The sequence below is a fragment of the Scyliorhinus canicula genome, chromosome 18, assembly GCF_902713615.1.
Source record: "Scyliorhinus canicula chromosome 18, sScyCan1.1, whole genome shotgun sequence".
Lineage (NCBI taxonomy): Eukaryota > Metazoa > Chordata > Chondrichthyes > Carcharhiniformes > Scyliorhinidae > Scyliorhinus > Scyliorhinus canicula.
This window is the reverse complement of record NC_052163.1, coordinates 76,258,878-76,282,609: the sequence shown is the minus strand read 5'-3', so window position 1 is coordinate 76,282,609 and position 23,732 is coordinate 76,258,878. Positions and strand designations below refer to the sequence as shown.

Genomic DNA, 23,732 nt, shown 5'->3' with positions numbered 1-23,732 from the left:
TGCGGAGTCTGCACATCCTCCCCGTGTGTGCGTGGGTTTCCTCCGGGTGCTCCGGTTTCCTCCCACAGTCCAAAGATGTGCAGGTTAGGTGGATTGGCCATGATAAATTGCCCTTAGTGTCCAAAATTGCCCTTAGTGTTGGGTGGGGTTACTGGGTTATTGGGATAGGGGGAGGTGTTGACCTTGGGTAGGGTGCTCTTTCCAAGAGCCGGTGCAGACTCGATGGGCCGAATGCACTGTAAATTCTATGATAAATTTATGAAAGCCAGCGTGGTTTCACAGAAACCGGCTTATGGCTCGCAGAACAACCACACACACATCCTGCTCGCAGCAGCAGACGACCACGCCCCGCCCACAGATGACACATTCCTACCCTCCCCCAGCCCATCCTCAGACACAACTTTAACTCCGCCCCCAGAGACACGACTCCGCCTCTCCCCGCCCCCAAACAGCAGCGACAATGACTTTGACAGCACTGACGACAGCTACAGCACACCACGTTACAACTATTCCCCTGTACCAGGCCCCACTCCCAGCGATTCCGAGCATGATTCAAGTGACCCCTTTGAGATCACCTACATCAAAGCCCCTGACCCAGACCCAGCACCCGACGATTACGGATTGCACCCCAGCAGTTCAAAACTTGATACACGATTCTGGCACCGAGACAATGCATTCAGGCTCATCCGGAACGATGAGATGGACCCCAATTCGCCCAACGCAGCTTTGGCAAAGTTACTCCAGTCGAGAGTATGGCAGCCTGGAGAAGTTGATGACATTGAGTCTGACTCCCACCAAACGAATCCCTTTGCGACTCTGTTCGCTACTGAGAACTGAGGTGTCCAGATGATGGTTAAAAAGGAACCGATAAAGGGATACGGTGTCCTTTCTGATGGAACCTGCACCATGTTTGTTGCATGTTTGTATGTGTTTCGTTACGTGTTGATTGTTTAGCATTTCCACAGTTTTCACAGCCCCATGCCACCGCTCTTTTAACGCCCCCTGGCAGTTAATGGAACAAGTTTGTCCACGGACAACCGCCTAGTTTGTCTGCAGAAATCTCTGAGGACTTGCCGAGACACCGGTTCGTAACTGCTCTTCTGATTCAAGAGTGAAGAGAAGAGGCATTATTGCAACCCCCACGACGACCACATTCGTACCCGTTCTTGCCGGTTGCTCAGGCAGTGGAGAAACGGCACTGGTCCCTGCCCTGCCTGAGGACCCCCCCTCTGGTCAGCTACGCTCGGGTAGAGCACATACCGTCCTACCCGGGGATTTCCATCCATTTCTTACCCGCCGCGGCACATATGCACCTCATTTTGGCTCTTTCACTTCAAAAGATTTTTGGTTTGTTTCACAGCGACCCTTAGGTTGCTTTCCTCGTGCTTTTTACATCCTCAAACAATGGGATAGTAAATCGCACAGTCTGTGAGACGGCTCGCACTGTGTCAGTATTTTTTCTACAATGTCTTGTCCAGCAATTCGTTTTTTTTTAAATGAGGGAGTCGCAGATGGTGACCAATTATAAAGGGTAATTGGCAATAAAGGACAGACAGACAAACACACAGAATCTTAAGCAAGATAATAACAGGTATTATGCTTGTGTTCACAGGATTCTCGAAGACTACCAGAAGAAAAGAAGAGAAGAGAAGAAAAGAAGAGAAGAGAAGGAAAGATGAAGACAACCTCCATCTTTGTGACATGGATCTTAGCAGGATCCCTTTGGTTGCTGGAGACTCAGACAGCCCAGGGGGCCGCAATCCGGGAGCTGCAGCAGCAGGCCTCCGAAAGGGAGGATGAGGCCGCGGCCCTCGCGGAGAAGGTGGAAATGCACGAGGCGCTCCATAAAAAGTGGCAGGAGCGGTTCGAAGAGCTGGACAACCGGTCGAGGCGGAAAAATTTACGGATCCTGGGCCTCACGGAGGGGCTGGAGGGGTCGGACCTGGTGGCCTATGTGGTTGTTTTGCTGAACTCGCTGATGGGAGCTGGGTCCTTTCAGGGGCCCCTGGAGCTGGAGGGGGGCCCACAGAATACTGGCCAGGAGGCCCAAGCTGAATGAGCCGCCGCGGGCGGTGCTGGTGCGGTTCCACCGGTTCGTTGACCGGGAGTGCGTGCTTCGGTGGGCCAAGAGGGAGCGGAGCAGCAAGTGGGGGAACACGGAGCTGCGGATCTTCCAGGACTGGAGTGCGGAGGTGGCTAAGCGGAGGGCCGGGTACAACCGGACGAAGGCGGTGCTCCACAGACAGAGTGTGAAGTTTGGTATGTTGCAGCCGGCGCGTCTGTGGGTCACCTACAAGGACCGTCACCATTATTTTGAGTCCCCGGAGGAGGCGTGGGCCTTTGTGCAGGCCGAGAAATTGGACTCAAACTGAGGTCAGGGATGGGGTTTTGTATGTAAATGCAACTGTGTCTAATGTTTTCTTTGGAGGGGGGGTTCCCTGTTTCATTCAAGATGTGTGTTGGCTTTAGGGTGGGTGGGGCAATGTCTTTATGTCTTTTTGTATGGGTCTGGTGGACGGGTTCGGGCAGGAAGGTAAACTGGGAGTGCGGGGAGCTGGTGGTGGGAACCGGCAATGGGGGTGGCCCTAGAGGAGGCGGGGTTGGGCAGGGCGAAAGCGCGGGCTTTCCTCTGGTTTCCTGCGCTGCGGGGTGATGGGGGCTGGGGCGGGGCTGAGAAGCGCGGGCCTTTGCTGGTTGATATTTTCCCGCGCAAGAGCTGGCGCGGGGGGGGGGGGGGGGGGGGGGGTCCTGCTGATGGGGGACGCTGGCCAGTGGAGGGCAGGGGATGGGTTATGGCTAGTCGGCAGGGGAGAGGGGCAGGGAGCCCTCTGATCCTGCTGATAACCTGGAATGTGAGGGGGCTGAACGGTCCGGTCAAGCGGGCCCGGGTGTTTACACACTTGAAGGGGCTGAAGGCGGATGTGGCCATGCTCCAAGAGACGCACCTGAAGGTGGCGGACCAGGTTCGACTGAGGAAGGGGTGGGTGGGCCAAGTATTTCATTCAGGGCTGGATGAGAAGAATCGGGGGGTGGCAATCCTGGGGGGAAAGAGGGTGTCGTTTGAGGCGTTAAATGTGGTGGCTGACAGTGGCAGGAGGTATGTGATGGTGAGTGGTAAGCTGCAGGGGGAGATGGTGGTGCTGGTGAATGTTTACACCCCAAACTGGGACGATGCGGGGTTTATGCGGCGCATGTTGGGCCGCATTCCAGATCTGGAGGCGGGGGGCCTGATCATGGAGGGGGACTTCAACACGGTGCTGGATCCCCCATTGGATCTATCCAGGTCCCGGACGGGTAGGAGGCCGGTGGCGGCTAAGGTGTTGAGGGGGCTTATGGATCAGATGGGAGGGGTGGATCCCTGGAGGTTTGCGAGGCCAAGGGCCAGGGAGTACTCGTTTTTCTCCCACGTGCATAAGGCCTATTCCAGGATTGATTTTTTGGTCCTGAGCAGGGGGCTGGTTTCGAGGGTGGTGGATGCTGAATACTCTACCATAGCCATTTCGGATCATGCCCCGCACTGGGTGGACCTCGGGCTGGGGGAGGAGAGGGACCAGCGCCCACTCTGGCGCTTGGAGGTAGGGCTGCTGGCAGACGAGGAGGTGGCCGGGAGGGTTCGGGGGTGTATCAAGAGGAACCTTGAGGCCAACGATAACGGGGAGGTCCGAGTGGGGACGGTCTGGGAGGCATTGAAGGCGGTGATTAGAGGGGAGTTGATTTCCATCCGAATCCATAGGGAGAGTGGACAACAGAGGGAGAGGGAGAGATTGATTGGGGAGATGGTGAGGGTGGATAGGAGATATGCGGAGGCTCCGGAGGAGGGATTGCTGGGGGAGCGGCGCAGCCTTCAGGCCAGGTTCGATCTACTGACCACCAGAAAGGCAGAAGCTCAGTGGAGGAAAGCACAGGGAGCGGCGTAGCCTTCAGGCCAGGTTCGATCTACTGACCACCAGAAAGGCAGAAGCTCAGTGGAGGAAAGCACAGGGAGCGGTGTATGAATACGGGGAGAAGACGAGTAGGATGCTGGCACACCAGCTCCGAAAGCGAGACGCGGCCAGGGAGATTGGGGTAGTGAAGGATAGAGATGGGAAGGTGGTGCGGAGGGGGGTAGATGTTAATGGGGTCTTTAGGGACTTTTATGGGAAATTGTACCGGTCTGAACCCCAGGTGGAGGGGGGAGAATGGGGCGCTTCTTGGACAAGCTGCGATTTCCGAAGGTGGAGGGGGGGCAGGTGGAGGGACTGGGAGCGCCGATTGAGCTGGAAGAGCTGGTTAAAGGGATAGGGAGCACGCAGTCGGGGAAGGCGCCGGGGCCGGATGGACTTCCGGCCGAATTTTATAAAATATATTCGGACCTGTTGGGCCCCCTGTTGGTTCGGACCTTTAACGAGGCAAGGGAGGGAGGTCTTTGACCCCAACTATGTCACGGGTGCTGATTTCCTTGATCCTTAAGCGGGACAAGGACCATCTGCAGTGTGGGTCATATAGGCCGATCTCGCTGCTAAATGCAGACGCCAAGCTGTTGGCAAAGATCTTAGCTACAAGAATAGAGGATTGTGTGCCGGGGGTTATTCACGAGGACCAGACAGGGTTTGTAAAGGGAAGGCAGTTGAATACCAACATATGAAGGCTTCTCAATGTCATTATGATGCCGGCTGTGGAAGGGGAGGCGGAGACAGTGGTGGCATTAGATGCAGAGAAGGCCTTTGATAGGGTTGAGTGGGGGTATCTGTGGGAGGTGTTGGAAAGGTTTGGGTTTGGGGAGGGGTTTGTCCGTTGGGTGAGGTGGCTTTATGAGGCCCCGATGGCGAGTGTAACCACGAATAGGAGGAGGTCGGAGCACTTTTGGCTGCAACGGGGGACGAGACAGGGGTCTCCCCTGTCCCCCCTGCTCTTTGCGTTGGCAATTGAGCCCCTGGCCATGGCGTTGAGGGAGTCAGGGAACTGGAAGGGCATGGTGCGGGGTGGGGAGGAGCATTGAGTGTCACTTTATGCGGACGACCTGTTGCTGTATGTGGCGGACCCGGTGGGGGGAATGCCGGAGGTGATGAGGATTCTCAGCGAATCTGGGGGCTTTTCTGGGTATAAGCTCAACCTGGGTAAGAGCGAGCTGTTCGTTGTGCACCCGGGGGATCAGGAGGAGGGGATTGGTAGGCTCCCACTGAAGCAGGCAGGGAGAAGCTTTCGGTACCTGGGAGTCCAGGTGGCTAGGAGCTGGGGGGCCCTGCACAAGCTCAACCTCACAGGGTTGGTGGAGCAAATGGAGGAGGAGTTCAAAAGGTGGAATATGTTACCGCTGTCACTGGCGGGTAGGGTGCAGTCCGTCAAGATGACGGTGCTCCCGAGGTTTTTGTTCCTGTTCCAGTGCCTTCCCATCCTTATCCCGAAGGCCTTTTTTAGGAGAGTTAACAGGAGTATTACGGGATTTGTATGGGCGCATGGGACTCCAAGGGTGAGACGGGTGTTCTTGGAGCGGGGCAGGGATAGGGGGGGGCTGGGGCTGCCCAACCTCTGTGGGTACTATTGGGCTACCAACGCAGCGATGGTGCGTAAGTGGGCAATGGACGGGGAAGGGGCAGCATGGAAGAGGATGGAGATGGCGTCCTGTGTGGACACGAGCCTGGAGGCGCTGGTAACGGCACCGTTGCCGCTCCCTCCAACGAGGTATACCACGAGCCCGGTGGTGACGGCTACCCTCAAAATTTGGGGGCAATGAAGACGGCATAGGCGGGAGGTGGGGGGCTCGATGGAGTCCACGATACGGGGGAACCACCGGTTTGTTCCAGGGAGCATCGATGGCGGGTTTCTGGGCTGGCACAGGGTAGGTATTAGGAGGTTGAGGGACCTGTTTGTGGATGGGAGGTTCGCGAGCCTGGGGGAGTTAGAGGGGAAGTTTGGGCTCCCCCGGGGAACATGTTTAGGTACATGCAGGTTAGGGCGTTTGCCAGGCGACAGGTGGAGGGGTTCCCTCTGCTGCCCCCATGTGGGGTACAGGACAGGGTGCTCTCGGGGGTGTGGGCTGGAGATGGGAGGATTTCGGACGTATACCGCGTAATGCAGGAGGTAGACGAGGCCTCGGTGGAGGAGCTGAAGGGTAAATGGGAAGAGGAGCTGGGTGAGGAGATTGAGGAGGGGACATGAGCGGATGCCCTGGTACGGGTGAATTCCTCCTCTTCCTGTGCGAGGCTTCGCCTCATACAGTTCAAGGTGCTGCATAGGGCCCACATGACTGGGACGAGGATGAGTAGGTTTTTCGGGGGCGAAGACAGGTGTGCTAGGTGCTCGGGGAGCCCAGCGAACCACGCCCATATGTTTTGAGCATGCCCAGCGCTGGGGGAGTTTTGGAAGGGGGTAGCAAGGACGGTGTCGAGGGTGGTGGGATCCAGGGTCAAGCCAGGCTGTGGACTCGCAATTTTTGGGGTTGCAGTGGAGCCGGGAGTGAAGGAGGCGAAAGAGGCCGATGTTCTGGCCTTTGCGTCCCTAGTAGCCGGCGGAGGATCTTGAATCAATGGAAGGATGCGAGGCCCCCAAGCGTGGAGGCCTAGATCAATGATATGGCGGGGCTCATCAAATTGGAGACGGTGAAATTTGCCCTGAGGGGATCAGTACAAGGGTTCTTTAGGCGGTGGCAGCCTTTCCTGGACTTCCTGGCGGAACGGTAGGGAAATAGGCCGGCAGCAGCAGCAACCGGGGGGGGGGGGGGGGGGGGTGTTTGGTTTGGTGAGAGGGAGAATTGTATATATGGGTTTGTTGGATGTGGCGGGTGTTATCTCTTTCCTTTTTGTTGTTTGCTTTTGTTTTAGTAGTTGCTTTTGTAGTTGGGTGGGTGTTGTTCTTGGGTTTTTACCATGGTTGTTCTGTTAATATTGTTTTGTTGTTTATATTTTATGAAAACCTTAATTAAAAAAATTTTTTTTTTTTTTTTAAATGATGTTAGAATATTTTTGAATTGTTTGAATGAAGATAGTTTATTGAGAATAGTTAGAAGTTCCAGTTTTTGTATTTCGTAATGCATGCCTTAATGCCATAGCGGCCCGTAGAGTTTTTTTTGATGATGTATGTATTTAAAATTGTTTAGGTAAAATTATGTTACATAGTCTAGGTCAGTGTAGAGCCCAGTCATGGGTGCCCCGCTTGGTCAGAGAACGAAGACGGCGCAGTAATGTGATCCTTCACGCTTCGCGTTGAGGATCACAAGGAGCGAGTCCACCTGGGGTGGCCACGTCCCGATTTCATAATGGACACTTGCAAAGAGTAAAGGGAAAATTGGACAGTGCTAAGAAAACAAGCAGGTGCAAGGTTTGCCTGTGGATTGGAGTTTGTAGCTCCCAGACAAAACCGATACTACAAGCCATTAGCATAGTAATGAGCTATCTCCGGGGACAAAAGAGAAACATTTAAGCAATCGGTACCATGGCAGACTCCCCGGCGCCAATGGAGACTAAAACAAAGGCAGGCCAACGGTTACCTAGGACCCGCCCAGTGATCAAGCAACGACCTCTTTATTGGAGAAATCAATACAAATGATTAGGACATGGTCCAATTAATTGGGGCCAAGTTCAAGAACCGCCCAAAAGAGCACAAAGCCCCTTTGGGGTATAAAGAGCACCCCCCAAGACAGATCGCTCTCTTCTTCTTCACCTTCATCTTGGCTCTCAGCGACGAGAGACCCACCAAGCACCAGACAAGTAAGTCTAAAGTCAACGCATGCTACGAGGTAGGCGCTCCTAGCTACTATTCTATACCAGTTTGATGCCAGCAGCCTCAGAACCGGACAACGGCCATTGTTCCTCTGACTGAGTGGGCACCCGAAGCTAAGTATAGGCTTTTAGTAGTAATTGTAATTTAGTGAGTAGAGTTTGTGCACGAGTAATTGACTGTGTGTGTAAATAAATGTGCATTGATTTCAAACTTACTAACTGGTGTATTGAATCTTTGATTAGTATTCGGTTTTGAACCTTGTGGCAGTATCGAAAAGATACCTGGCGACTCTCGAGCAAGCATAATTAAAACAGAGCAAATTAAGGAGAGCATAACGACAAAATTTGTCAATAAAATATGGATCATTGGTTGCTTTGTTTAGCTGTCCAGCTTATACAATCGTTCCTAGTTTTGGGCTATCTAGGGAGCAGAAAGTGGTGGCTGGAGCTGATGATTCCTTCAGGAGAACTGGGAACACAGGGGGTTGATCTTGCCTTCTGAAATAACGAACAGAGCATCTCAAAAAGCAAAATAGTGAAATCTTCATATGGCACAATATGAAAAATTCCATTCGCCAACCCACAGGGATCCTCCATACATACAGGACATTAAAACAACACAAATAAGCTTTCCTTCTGCATCAATCAGTCCTTGTCGAATGATGTGTGTTAAATCATTGGTTTGACAACACATCTCAGTGTTGGCAATACAAAGCAAAGCTTTGGCCTTCACACTGGCAGTTAAAGAGAGTCTTTCACATATTTTTTCTCCCCTCAAAAGACAGGTTGTGTGCATTAGTTGTGTCTCAAACTCCAGCAACCATTCCAAAATTAATCTCCATTCCTCAGGTGCAATCCCAGACCCAAACTATATCCAGCTATCTGACCACCACGGTTTTTCTCATTCAGCAACAGTCTGACTTACCAGGAGAGATACCAACAATGTAAAACCATTTGAAAAGACAACACTCCAAGTCGAACTGGCAGATGGCAACACACTGGATGCATACAATTCTATGAAGTCTACATTCTGCATCAAAGGAAAGAAACAATTTGTGCACAATATATGCAGTGTATATATATACTACTTGGATGAAACAATCAGTGACAAAAATATTCTGAAAAAAATGCTGTGCATTTTAGGTGGGGTTACTGGATTATGGGGATAGGGGGTGCTCTTTCAGAAGGTCGGTGCAGATTTGATGGGCCGAATGGCCTCCTTCTGCACTGTAGTGATTCTATGGTTCTATTCTATGATTCTATCTAGCTGATGGCATCTGAAATCATGCAAAAGAGCAGGAAATAAGTTGCACTGAATGGCATCTGTTATATAACAAGGTGTCTGTCGGAGGGGCAAGCGACACCGAGTAGAGGTTAGGGTAGTTAACGGAAAGCACTGCCAATAGGATACATTTGAATAAGCCAGGAGAGAAGTTACAAATCTGATATCTAGAAACAGAAACCGCATAAAGGGCGGTACGGTAGTACACTGGTTCACACTGTTGCTTCACAGCGTCAGGGTTCGATTCCCGGCTTGGGTCACTGTCTGTGCAGAGTCTGCATGTTCTCCTGATGTCTGCGTGGATTTCCTCCAGTTGCTCCGGTTTCCTCCCACAAGTCGCGAAAGACATGCTTGTAGGTGAATGGGACATTCTGAATTCTCCCTCAGTGTGCCTGACCAGCCGACATAGTGTGGCGACTAGGGGCTTTACACTGTAACTTATTTTCAGTGATAATGCAAGCCTACTTGTGACACTAATAAAGGTTATTCTAAAGAGGGCAGATGGGTTGAAAACTGTTCACTAAAGTGTGGTGAAGATGCAGGCCAGAGGACAAGGAGCAGTGGGTGCTCTGAGGTGCAAACAGCTGGCAACGTAGAGGGTAGCAAGGCCACCAATCAATTGTTACACTAGTTGAGGGAGGAAATTTCCAACTACAGGGAATGGAAGAAGAAATTGTAATTTCACCCACACTTTTACAATATTTTCATCCTCATTTTCAAAGTCTTCCTATTTATGTATCTTCCTCCAAACCTAGATCTTTCCAAGATACCAGCACTCCTTCAATTTTGGTCTCAATCATCCTGGATTTTGGGGGCAGCATGATGGCGCAGTGGGTAGCACTTCTGCCTCACGGCACCCGAGGTCCCAGGTTCGATCCTGGCTCTGGGTCACTGTCCGTGTGGAGTTTGGACATTCCCGCCGTGTTTGCGTGGGTTTTGCTCCCATAACCCAAAGATGTGTAGGGTAGGTAGATTGGCCACGCTAAATTGCCACTTAATTGGAAAAAATGAATTGGGCATTCCAAATTTTTTTTTTTTTTTTAATCATCCTGGATTTTAATACGCCACTGCTAGTCCTGCCAGGCCCTAAACTCTTAAATTACATCTACAAAACTCTCACCTCTTTTCTCCTTTAAGATACTCTATAAAATCTAACTTATAACCAAACATCTGGTCAACTACCTTTACATCCCCTTATGCAGCTCAGTATCAAATTTTGTTTGGCAATCTTCATATAAATGTATAAATTACTTGTGTAATCTACCGGGGTCATCAAGCCTACCAACCTCCTCTCCTGAGCAACCATACAACACAATGCTCCCTCATCCCTAAAGTCAATCAAAAGAGGAGAACATTTATCCCATAATTCATTTTTATTCCCCAATTAAGGGGCAATTTACCTACCCTGTACATCTTTTTTGGGTTGGCGGGGGGGGGGGGGGGGGGGGGCCACAATTCAGTTCTGGCCAGAGCAGACAACAATCATCCAAGCAGCATTACATGATACCAGCTCTGTTCTACTCTGGTACCAACACAACAGGGGACATACAGGATTTCTGATCAAAATGCGAAACAGAACCATCTACACAACCTAACCAGCCCCGCTGCCAATTAAATCAGTGTCTTAATCATCATGGCTAGGGAAATTAAGGGTGGTGTCAACCTGAAAGAAATGGCATATAGTACTGTGAAGATGAGTCATAGGTCAAGAAATTTCCAAAAAGAATTCAATAAGCTGACACAGAGGTTACAATACAAGATCACTCATGACATTGATATCATGGATAGAGGATTGACTCACTAACAGAGTCAGGAGACACGAGTCATGTTCAGGTGGCAAACTATAACCAGCGGTGTTCCACAGAGATCAGTGTTGCGCCCTCAACTATTTACAGTCTATATCTTTTTTTTTAAATAATTTTTATTGAGATTTTTGAAAAATGTATAACAGAAGAATAATAATAATAAACACCCCCCGGCACCCATAACAACGCATATAACGAACACCCCCCCCCCCCCCCCAATAAACAACAAAATAAATTAACAATAAATTAAATTAACATAAACAATGCCCCCCCTGAAACCCCCCCGGGTTGCTGCTGCCGCTGACCTAGTTCCCTATCTTTGTGCCAGAAAGTCAAGGAAAGGCTGCCACCGCCTAAAGAACCCTTGTACCGACCCCCTCAGGGCGAATTTGACCTTCTCCAGCTTAATGAATCCCGCCATGTCATTGATCCAGGTCTCCACGCTTGGGGGTCACGCATCTTTCCATTGCAACAAGATCCTCCGCCGGGCTACTAGGGACGCAAAGGCCAAAACACCGGCCTCTTTCGCCTCCTGTACTCCCGGCTCCACCCCAACCCCAATACAGTCTATATCAATGAAGCGACAGTGTGTACTTGCGCCAAACTTGCTGATGATACAAAGATATATAGGAAAGCAAGTTTTGATGAGGACACAGAATGTGTATAATGTGAGGTTGTATAATGTGAGGTTCTCCACTTTGGGAGGAAGAATAGAAAAGCAGAATAATATTGAAATGAAGCGAATCTGCAGAATGAAGCAGTGGAGGGATCTGGGTATCTTTGTACAGGAATGGGGCAGCACGGTGGCGCAGTCTGTTAGCCCTGCTGCCTCACGGCGCTGAGGTCCCAGGTTCGATCCCGGCTCTGGGTCAACTGTCCGTGTGGAGTTTGCACATTCTTCCCGTGTTTGCGTGGGTGTCGCCTCCACAACCCAAAGATGTGCAGGCTAGGTGGATTGGCCACGCTAAATTGCCCCTTAATTGGAAAAAATTAATTTGGTACTCTAAATTTATATTTTTTTAAAATCTTTGCACAGGAATCACAAAATGTTAACATGTAGGAGTTGCAAGTCATTAAGACAAATAGAATGTTAACCTTTATTGCAATGGGGATGAAGTATAAATGTAGGAAATTCCTGCTACAGTTGTAGAGCGTAGGTTATCCTGTACCTAGAGTACTCCTCCTTGAGGAGGAATGTAGATTGGAAGCAGTTCTGAGACGGTTCACTAGGTTGATTCCTTGGAAATGATGAGCAGGTTAAACCTGTACACATTGGAGCCGATCTTTTTAAAACATAGAAGATTCTGAATGGACTTGTAAAGGTAAATGCTAAGAGAATGTTCCTCCTCACAGGAAAATCTTGAACTAGGAGCAACGGATTTGAAACAAGGCGTCTCCCTTTTATCATAATAATAATCTTTATTGTCACAAGTAGGCTTACATTAACACTGCACTGAAGTTACCGTTAAAAGCCCCTAGTCGCCACATTACACCGCCTGTTCAGGTACACAGAGAGAGAATTCAGAACATCCAAATTACCTAATAGCACGTCTTTCGGGACTTGCGGGAGGAAACCGGAGCACCCGGAGGAAACCATATGCAGACGGGGAGAACGTGCAGACTCCGCACTGACAGTGACCCAAGCCGGGAATCGAACCTGGGACCCTGGTGCTGTGAAGCAACAATTCTAACCGCTGTGCTTCCATGCCGCCCTTTTAAGACAGAGCTGAGAAAGATGTCTTTTCTTTCACACGGAGATTAATCTTTGGAATTCTCTACTTCAAGAACAGTGGAGGCTAAGGCATTGAATATATTCAAGGCCAAGTCAGACAGATTTTTAATCTAAAAGAGTCAAGTGTTACGGGGTGGTGGTGCAGGCAGGAAAGTGGCAGGGTCGGCTCGAGTGGGCAAATGGTCCACTCTCATTTCTTTTTTACGTTAAATTACTTTTTTTTTAATCTCAAAAGTTTACATAACAATCTGAGGTTTGGTGATGACACAATGGGCAACCAGGTGGGCTACTAAACAAAGAGACAAGAAAGATCCAGTTCAATTCCTGATCTGCGAGTTAATTTCACCCATAGCAGTACAAGTTATTCAACAGACTGATTTTCAGTGAATAAGGAACAGAAGACCTCCCACCTCTATCAAGTGTCGGTGGTGTACATACATTTACTTCAGTTAAAGATAGGATGAGACTTAGCAGGGATGCCTCTAAGCAGACAGTCTCTACCTAGTCACAAAGAATAGTTACCATGACATGAGCTAATGTATTCAGGAGAGATGAAAGGCAGGGGGAAGAAAAAGCACACTGATATTCCCATTTCAGTTATTTATTTTCCTCACAAAAACACCAGAGACTTATGCCCTGCTCCCAGGCCTCTGCCAGTGCCAGTCTGAACCACTAGGCATGGACAGACAGCTTCCAACAGTCAAGAGCCAAACAATAGTATACTGACCAGGGGCAGCGAAGACAGACTGTACTCATTGGCAACAAAATATATAGTAGGCCACAAATGCTCAGTTAAATGAATGCAGTTTCACATCAATTCAGTAACAAAATGATATATTTACAATGTAACTAACTGAATTTGCAATCTTTACAAGTTCAGTACAATCCGAACTAGAGCCGTGCTCTCACAACAAGCGTTCTTTGAATGCTTTAACTGTCAAGCCTGTGCATGTAGTCCCTAAAGATGCAGATTACTTTCTTTGATTTTCTGCATCTCTCACATTTTGAGTGAGTAAAAAGCCAGGCAACTAAACAAAGAAACTGATGAGCCACATTCCAAGAGATAATGTATTGCTCATGTTATCACCACTATCCATTTTATGCTAAGGGTTGCACACCTGCAGCATCCCCCTTCCCTGTAAATGTTCACTCAGCCCCTTATACTATGTCGAATGTCCCCAATAGGGATCCACTTAGCATTTGTAGAGAAAATAACAAGTACATGAAGGATCATAGAGCCATTAAATTATGCGGGACATAAAGAGATGTATACAGCATCAATGTCCTGACACCATGTTACCGGATTTTCATAGCCACTGAGGAGCAAACATTTATACTTCATTCATCACAGAATTTGCACTGTAATAAGGCAATGCACACCTCACATGAATCCTTTAACTTAATTAACGTCTCCAAAACAAATTATAGTAAAAGCTGTCACTTGTGTAAGCAGTCTGAAACCATGTCTGACACTTCTAAATGTCAAATACCCATCAAAAAAGGTTGAGTTTGGTCCTCGCTGTACAAATATATGGAATGAGTTTGGTTCTGTGCTGGGCCTCAGACTGGGGTTAAGCTGCATTGTGTGGTATATATGTAAATCCCCTTTAAAACTGAGGTTTTCACATATTTTCTTTTCTTTTGTAAAGGTGGGTACAAAGAATCAGTGATCGGTTCCTGCATGGGTGCAGACGAGTTTGGTTTCCAAGGAGAGGGCGTGATGTGTCATTGATACTGCTAGATTTGAGGGAGATATATATTGGTCGGCGCCCGAACATAGCGTGATAAATTTATCCAGAATTGGACTTCCGGTGGCGGCGATGTCCAAGTGAGCCGCACATTCGGCGGGCTCTCATTCCGGCGGGCGTTTAGGGGCTGATTCCCCGCAATAGCGGGACCACGGACCTGAAGGAAGGCGGCAGCGAAAGTGCTGAGGAGCGGGCTGCGGCACATGGAACAGCGGGAGTCCAGGAGGCAGAAGAAAAGAGAGAAAAAGGGACAGAGACAAGGACCTGAAGAAACTTCCCTGGAACCTAAGATGGCAGACACACGGACCCTGGACTCAGCAATCTAGCAGGCGCTGGATAACATGCTCCAGGTAATGAAGTCCAGTTTTGAAGCGCTGAAGCGGGACAGCTTGGACCCAATCCAGAGAGCGGTGGATCAGCTGAACCAGAGGCTGGATGCGCAAGATGTTAAAGTTAAGGAGCTGGGAGAGGCGGTGGAGGAGCAGGCGGATGCGCAGACGGTTGCGGCGCTAGAAGTTGACGGGCTGAAGGAGCGGCAGAGAAGACTGCTAGACAGAGTGAGGAGCAGCTCAATCTCCAGATTGAGCCCGCAGGAACAACCTGAGGATGGTCGGCCTCCCGGAGGGGGCTGAGGGAGCTGATGGCGCAGCGTTTGTAGCAGACCAATTGATGCAGCTGATGGGGGCTGATGCCTTTCCGCGACCGCCAGAGCTGGAGGGGGCATACAGAGTGCAGGCGAGGCAGGGGCAGCCGGGCGGACCCCCCCCCCCCCCCCCCCCGCCCGATGGTGATTAGGTTCCACAGGTTCGTGGACAAGGAGCAGGTGCTGCGGTGGGCAAAGAGCGCCAGGAGCAGCGCGTGGAACAACAGTATCATCCGCATTTACCAGGACCTAAGCCAGGAGGTGGCTCAGCGGCGAGCAGCCTTTAAGAATGTCAAGGAGGTGCTGTTCAAGAAGCACATGAAGTTTGGTCTGCTGTTCCCGGCTCGTTTATGGGTCACGTACCAGGGTCAGCACCACTACTTCTCCGAGCCTGAAGTAGCGATGGACTTAGCAAGGGATCAGGGGCTGGTCCCGAAAAGAGGCCCCACAGACGCGAATTAGGGCCCGAGGACTACCGTAGGAAGATACGCCGAATGGGCCTGGACTGCTGGTCAATGGTTTGCTGGGTCAAAGGTGCCAAGCGGAACATTTGGGACTCTTTCCTTTGTTCATGGACATTGGTTTGGGTTTTTTTTCTCTACGTTTTAGTTTTTTCCTCTTTTTTCTGTTTTTTCCTTTTTGGGCGGATTTGTACTTTTGTGCAGCTCGCAGAGGACACTGGAGGTGGCACGGTAATGAAGGGGGGGGGCGGTCAGCAAGGGGGGCCAAGGACGTGGGTTGGGGTTTTTTTTTGTTTTGTCGATGTCCATGCCTTCCTGTGCTAGTGAGTTTGCTTCAGTGGGTTGGAGAGGGGGATGGGGCGCCGGGGAGTGGGGAGGAGGACGGGGAAAGAATGGGAATAAGAATAAGACAGGAAGGCGCCGGAGTGTTGAGTCACCGGGCTAGCAGATTGGCTAGTCAAGGGAGTCAGGTGGGGGGGGGGGGGGGGGGGGGGGTGGGGGGTGGGGAAGAGAGAGAGAGAGAGAGAGAGAGAGAGAGAGAGAGAGAGAGAGAGAAGAGATCACAGCCAGTGGATGGCAGGGGTGGGGGTATCGGGGGATGTTGTTGGGGGGGGGGGGGGTTGTTCTGCTGACCAGCGTTTGGGGGGGGGGTTGTGCCCCCCGACCAGGTTGATCACCTGGAACATCAGGGGACTGAATGGGCCGGTTAAGAGGGCGCTGGTGTTCGCGCACTTGCGGGCTCTGAGGGCGCACGTAATTATGTTGCAGGAGACACATCTGAAAGTGTCTGACCAGACCAGGCTAAGGAAGGGCTGGATTAGCCAGGTCTTCCACTCGGACTTGGACTCAAACTCCAGGGGGGTGGCAATCATGATCAACAAGCGGGTGCAATTTGAGGCGGAGGGCATAGCCGCAGACAGGGGGGGCAGATACCTGATGGTACGGGGGAGACTGGAGGGGAGAAGAGTGGTGCTGGTGAATATATATGCCCCAAACTGGGATGACGTGGACTTCATTAAAAGAGTGCTGGGGAAGATCCCAGACCTGGACTCTCGCAGGCTAATAATGTGGGGGGATTTTAACATGGTCCTTGACCTAGCTTTGGATCGGTCGTGTCCCAGAACGGGTAGACTCCCAGAAAGAGCTGAAAGGGTTTATGGAGCAAATGGGGGCAGTGGACCCCTGGAGAGCCAGACAGCCGACAGGAAGGGGCTACTCGTTTTACTCGCACGTCCATAAAGTATATTCTAGGATAGATTTCTTCGTACTAAGCAGGGATTGTATAGGGGAGGTAAAGAACACGGAATATTCGGGAATTACTATCTCAGACCATGCCCCGCACTGGGTAGACCTGCAGATCGGGGGGGGCGAGCTACCAACGCCCGCAATGGAGGCTAGACATGGGACTGCTGTCGGAGGAGGGGATCTGTGAGAGGCTTCAGAGGTGTATGCGAAATTACCTGCGGGTGAATGACACGGGGGGAGGTCTCAGCGGCGACCCTGTGGGAGGCGCTAAAGGCAGTAGTGCGGGGGGAGCTGATTTAAATTGGGGCCCACAGAGCCAAGGCAGACATGGATAGATTGGTCAGGGAAATGGGTCGGATAGATGAAGAGCACGCGGAGTCCCCGGGGTAGGTTTTACTCAGGGAGAGGCAGAGACTACAGGCAGAACTGGGGGCACTATCCACGAGTAGGGCCGTGGAACAGCTTAGGAAGGCAAGGGGCATGGTGTACGAGCATGGGGAAAAGGCTAGCAGACTGTTAGCACAGCAACGTAGGAAGAGGGAGGCGGCCAGGGAAATAAGTAGAGTGATGGATGGGGAAGGACCCCAAGTGGAGGACCCGGCAGGATCGAATACGGTATTCTGGGACTTCTATCGCAAGCTGTATACTTCGGAGCCGCCGGAAGAACCGGAGGCGATTAAAAGGTTTCTGGATGGGTTAACATTCCCAACAGTAGGTGGGGGGGCGAGTGGATGAGCTGGGGGCCCCGATTAGAGTGGAGGAGGTATTGGGGGGCCTAAAGGCCATGCAGTCGGGGAAAGCCCCGGGGCCAGATGGATATGCAGTAGACTTCTATAGGAAGTTTTCTGAGCTGGTGGGCCCTGTCTTGGCGAGGGTTTTCAATGAGGCAAGGGACAGAGGGACCCTGCCGCCGACAATGTCGCAAGCCACTATATCTCTGATATTGAAGCGGGGTAAAGACCCGGAGGCGTGGGGGTCCTACTCTCAATCTCCCTGATTAATGTTGACGCCAAGCTCCTGGCAAAGGTACTGCCGGTTAGAATTGAGGACTGCGTACCGGAGGTGATTGAGGAGGACCAAACTGGGTTTGTGAAAGGAAGGCAGCTGGCGGCCAACCTGAGAAGATTACTTAATGTGATAATGATGCCCCCGGCGGGCAGGGAGGTGGAGGTAGTGGTGGCGATGGACGCCGAGAACGGTGGAGTGGGACTATCTATGGGAGGTGCTCGGACGGTTTGGGTTCGGGGAGGGATTGGTGGATTGGATCAAATTATTATATCAGGCCCCGAAGGCCAGCATCAGGACTAACAGAGAAGTGTCGGAGTACTTTAGGCTGTACCGAGGGACCAGACAGGGCTGCCCGCTCTCCCCGCTGCTGTTTGCGCTGGCCATAGAGCCGCTGGCGATTGCGCTGAGAGCCGCAGAGGGATGGAAGGGGATGGTGAGGGGCGGGGTAGAACATAGGGTCTCTCTTTACGCAGATGACCTGCTCCTGTACGTGTCGGACCCAGTGGCCGGGATGGAAAGTATACTGGGAATGTTGAGGAAGTTCGGCCAGTTTTCAGGATACAAATTAAATACGGCCAAGAGTGAAATGTTTGTGGTACAGGCAAGGGGCCAGGAGAACAGATTGAGAGGGCTACCGTTTAGGCTGGTTGAGGAAATTTTCCGGTATTTGGGAATTCAGGTGGCACGAGACTAGGGCAGGCTGCACAAGTTAAATTTGGCCAGGGTGGTGGAGCAAATGAAGGGAGAGTTTCGGAGATGGGATGCACTCCCGCTGTCAGGGAGGGTGCAGACTGTAAAGATGACAATCCTCCCTAGATTTCTGTTTGTTTTTCAGTGCCTCCCGATCTTTGTCCCACAGTCCTTCTTCAAAAGAGTTAACAGGATGATCATGAGTTTTGTCTGGGCGGGGAAATCCCCGCGGGTGAAGAAGGCGATGCTGGAGAGGAACCGCAGCGAGGGAGGGCTGGCTTTGCCGAGTCTGATTAATTATTACCGGGCGGCCAACATCGCTAAGATAAGGAAGTGGATGGTGGGTACGGGGTCTATCTGGGAGCAGGTGGAGATGGCTTCGTGCAGGGGCTCCAGCTTGGCAGCCCTGGTCACGGCTCTTCTACCGCTGCCGCCGGCCAGGTACTCCACCAGCCCGGTAGTGGTGGCGACCCTGCGGATATGGGGCCAGTGGAGGAGGCATGTAGGGGAGACGGGGGTGTCGGTTTGGGCGCCAATCTGCGACAACCATCGGTTTGCCCCCGGGAGTATGGATGGGGGGTTTCGAGCATGGCGGCGGGCGGGGTGGGCGATATGTTCCTGGAAGGGAGCTTTGCGAGTTTGAGGAGCTTGGAGGAGAAATTTGGGCTGGTCTGGGGAAATGATTTTAGGAACCTACAGTTGCGGGACTTTGTTCGTAGACAGGTCCCATCTTTCCCACGCCTCCCCCAAATGGGGATCCAAGACAAAATAGTCCATAGGGGGGAAGAAGGGGAGGATAGAGTCTCTGATATTTATACGGTTCTCATGCGGGAGGAAGGGTCTCAGACGGAGGAACTGAAACTTAAATGGGAGGAGGAGCTAGGCGGGGAAATGGAGGACGGGCTGTGGGCAGAGGCCCTGAGTAGGGTATATTCGACCGCGACATGTGCCAGGCTCGGGCTGATTCAATTTAAGGTCGTTCACCGGGCCCACATGACAGTGAATCGGATGAGCAAATTCTTTGGGATAGAGGACAAATTCACTGGGTGCGCGGAGGACCAGCGAACCACGTTCACATGTTTTGGGCATGCCCTAAGCTTAGGGGGTACTAGGAGGGATTTGCGGGCGTCATGTCCCGGGTGCTAAAAACAAGGGTGGCGAGGGGTCCAGGGGTGGCAATCCTTGGGGTTTCGGAAGACCCGGGAGTCCAGGGGGAGAAAGAGGCCGATGTTTTGGCCTTTGCTTCCCTGATAGCCCGGCGATGAATACTATTGGCGTGGAGGGACTCAAAGCCCCCGAAGACTGAGTTGTGGCTTGCGGACATGTCGAGTTTCCTGGGTATGGAAAAAATTAAGTTCGCCTTGAGGGGATCTGTACAGGGGTTCGCCCGGAGGTGGCAACCATTTATTGACTTCTTTGCGGGAGAGTGAGCGTCAGTAGAGTAGAGTAGGAGGGATAAAATGGCGGGTAGTACCGGTGGGAGAGGAGCGGGCTTGTGCAGTATGTTACAATTGAAGTATTGAATGTACGTGGATGTTTGCACATTTTGCCTTTTTTGCTTTCTTTCTGTTGATGTCTGTAACTGTTTACAAAGCCAAAACCTACCTCAATAAAATTGTTTATTTAAAAAAAATTTTATCCTGTATTCTCATGGGTAATTGGGAGCAGACACGAAGGAAGGTGTGAACCATTTTCCCATGTTTTCAGGGCTTCATCCTGTCTCTCCCTTGGTCTCTGGTGGGGCTTATAGAGGCATCTAGCTATGCTTAATGATTGCATCAAGGCAGTGATAATGTTGTTCTCCTGTTCCCCTCTGTATTCATTATGTTGAGCCATTTTTTTTCCTTGCTCAATGTAATGTATTTATTTTGTTATTTTGTTGGGTTGTTTGCAAAAATGTAAAACCTTAATAAATACCAGTTTTCATTGACAATATCTAAAGTGCACACTGATTTGCTGCTATAAACTAAATACAATTAACTTCCACTGTGTACTCCTAATGCCATGAGTTAAGCCAGTAAACCACTGGTTCAATCAGTTTCTGTATTAATAAAAATTTCTGTGCCAGAGGAATGTTAGTCCTTACAAGGGATAGCTGTGAAATCATCCTGGAATAAACTGCTCTCCCGCTAACAACTTGCCTTTGCATCAAGATTGCTGGCTGCAGTTTAATCGATTTTTAAAAAAAATTTAGAGTACCCAATTCTCCCCCCCCCCCCCCCCCCTCCCCTCCCCCCCTCCCTCCCCACAATTAAGGGGCAATTTAGTTTGGCAATCCATCTACCCTTCACATCTTTGGCTTGGTGGGGGTGAGACCCACGCAGACACAGGGAGAATGTGCAAACTCCACACGGACAATGACCCGGGGCCAGGATCGAACCCGGGTCCTCGGCGCCATGAGGCAGCAGTGCTAACCACTGCGCCACCGTGCCGCCCTTTAATGCTGAAACTTTCTGACCTGCTGCCAAAGTTTTAACAAAACTGATAGTTTTTAAATATGAAATTTGGGAAGTAAACAGATTCAGAGAGGAAAAAGAGCGATGCATATACAGATTGCAATGAAGTGTTGCCATTATTCTGTAAAGTTCTTTTATGGCAATGTAAACACTACAATCTGAGTGCGTATGTATGTGTGCACAAGGTACTGATAAAAGTCTATACCATTCTCATAGTGACAGTCCTTGTAAACAAGTGTGTTAAATTCTGAATGCCCCATAATCTTGAACACAACATAAAGGGCCACGCCCTAACAATCTTAGAACCGAGAGCCTTACGAAATAGGTAAATCTGCTCATTATTTTCCACCAGAGAATGGCAAAGATTGCAGCAGACCTGAAGTAATTTTCTTTTATTATTATTCGTTCATGGGACATGGGCGTCGCAGGCTGTGCCAGCATTTATTGCCCATCCCTAATTCTCCTTGAGGGGGCAGTTAAGAGTCAACCACATTGCTGTGGGTCTGGATTCACATGGAGGCCAGACCCCGATGGCAGATTTCCTTCCCTAAAGGACATGTGAACCAGATGGGTTTTTACGACAATTGACGATGGTTTCAAGGTCATCATTAGACTTTTAATTCCAGATATTTTATTGAGTTTAATTTCCATCACCTGCTGTTATGGGATTTGAACCCAGGTCTCCAGATCAAAATCCTGGGTCTCTGGATTAGGAATCCAGTGACATTCGCACTGTGCCACCACCTCCCCACAAAACAGGTATGATGATGTTAGTGAGAAAAAATGGCAACAGAGGTAAGGCACTGTTGGTTTCTATATCGTTTTGACCAGTTGGCCTCAGCACGCTCCAGTTCACTAAAATAATCAATCCACAATACTTTCATCTTAAAAACAAAATATCCCTTTGACAGTGTCTACTTCACAGGTGGAGAAAAAAGAACACAAAAGTCTTTCATGTACCAGGGATGCCTCCAGCAACTGAGGAAATCAATCTCCTTAATTGTCAGGAAAACAAAATACTGTGGATATTAGAAATCTGAAAAACAGAAAAGGCCATAAACACTCAAAAGGCCATTAGCCTAAAACGTTAATTCTTCCTCTCTACACAGCTAACTTGATGTTGCCAGAATTTTGTTTTTATCTAACACTGATATTTAGCCAAAGAACCAAACACTTGACCTGTTCCCTGACACATCCACTATCTCAAACTCCTACACATATACATCAATACAAGTACTGTCATGACCAATATAAAATCATAACGGCGGTGGATCCTGCAAATCAAAATGTGACACAATACATTCATGTGCACAAGACTGCTTCCATCTCATAAATCACTGACAGCACTGCCATAATACAAATGAGGTTGCTTTGCATAATTTTCAGCAATACTAAACCATCTTCAGGTCTCTACAAAGTGCTATGTTGTTCTCCCCAGACCATACCATGCCGCTAGCCTGAGCCAGGTAAAAAAATGTTCCAACATTTCTTGTAAGTAGCACTTTTTCAACAATATCTACATCCTCACGGTGGGAGCAAATAGCCTGATATCTAGCCAGAAAGTTTCCGAACGGAGATAATCTGAATTAAAGTAGTAATGGAGCTCCGGGAATTACTCTTTACAAGTGATGGAGCAAACATTAGTCACGTTTCCTGATCCACACAATTATCCAGTGACCCCTGCTGGTTGTTTGTACTTTATATGGATTTTTCAATATACGGATGTCAGGTACAGTTGTGAATACCCTGTCACTGTCAAATCGCACAGCAATCACCAATACGGCTTTCTCATTTGAAGAATGGTCATTTGCAGAGACATTTGAAGAATTAATAGTGCCCGTGAAGCTGTACTAAAGCAAGTTATCACATTCAGAAGACCATAAGAGTCGGCTGAAAATAAAACCTTCCGGGGTCCTATATTGTGCTTTCTAACCATAGACATTTATCAATCAACTTCGTATACTGCTCTCTAGAACGAAAAATAAAGCAGCAAAACTCCAGATCAATGTCCCAAACTAAAATGAAGGCGGCAAATCATTGAATTTTGGCAGTTTCTGGGAACATCAGCCTTTCGGAGCATCCGAGGAACTGGGAACTTGAGAAGGAAGGGATGCCAGGCTTCCACCGGAAACATTGACTGGCCGTGCAGTGAGTGTAGACCCTGGGAACCGGCCGAGCCTCCAGACAGCGGGCTGCCTGTAAACATGCTGCAGAGACCCCATGTTAATGAGGTGACTGGAGGTGGGCGGGGTAAATGGGTGCAGGGCATTCACAGCCGAGGCACCTGCTGCGGGGGACCAGCACGGGGGAGGAGGCTGCCGCTCAGCCCCACCGCCCCTCGCTTATCTCGACCCAGCACCGCTCTCCCCAGCCGCGGCCTAGCCGCCTCAGTTACCCGCTCTAGCCGCTCACTGACAGGAAGGTGCCCGCATTCGATGTCCGCACCAGGGACTTGGGGCGCTGGGCTTCGGCGGATGCCGTTCCCCGGATTTTCCCTCGCCACCCCTTCCCCTCCCGCGCTGCTCTCGGTACCTGAGTGAGTGACACAAGCGCCGCCATCTTCCCCGCGGAGCAGCAGCCGCGCACACAGCGCGGGGGGGGGGGGGGGGGGGGGAGCGAACGCGTGCGCACGGCTGCGTCAACACGCCCACACTACGCGGGACCTCGCACGCAGAGGGAAAGGGCGCGCCGCCAGTGGCGACGTTTGCGTAAACCGTATGACGTCATCGCGCCCACCGGGGCGAGCACGCAGCAAGCCTGCTGGATCTACCCACGTGTTGTTAGGGGCTGCAATCAATGGCCTTGAAAACCATTGTAAGAAGTCTTACAACACCAGGTTAAAGTCCAACATGTTTGTTTCAAACACTAGCTTTCGGAGCACTGCTCTTTCCTCAGGTGAACGAAGAGGCCTCAGCAAGTCTGGCAGTATTTGTAGGGAGAGAAAAGAGCTCACGTTTCGAGTCCG

The 23,732-nt window shown here is 50.4% G+C and overlaps 1 protein-coding gene across 5 annotated transcripts in view; it reads right to left on the bottom strand.

Moving 5' to 3' along the window:
• The window catches only part of eps15l1a (epidermal growth factor receptor pathway substrate 15-like 1a), a 584,484-nt gene extending 561,125 nt beyond the window's left edge, over positions 1–23,359 (bottom strand). For all 5 annotated transcript variants that reach the window (XM_038777805.1, XM_038777809.1, XM_038777810.1 and 2 more), the window contains exon 1: positions 23,300–23,359. In XM_038777805.1, coding sequence (XP_038633733.1) covers positions 23,300–23,326 — 27 coding nt within the window. In that variant the 5' untranslated portion in view covers positions 23,327–23,359. The remainder of the gene's footprint in view (positions 1–23,299) is intronic.
• Between the last annotated feature and the right edge of the window lie 373 nt (positions 23,360–23,732).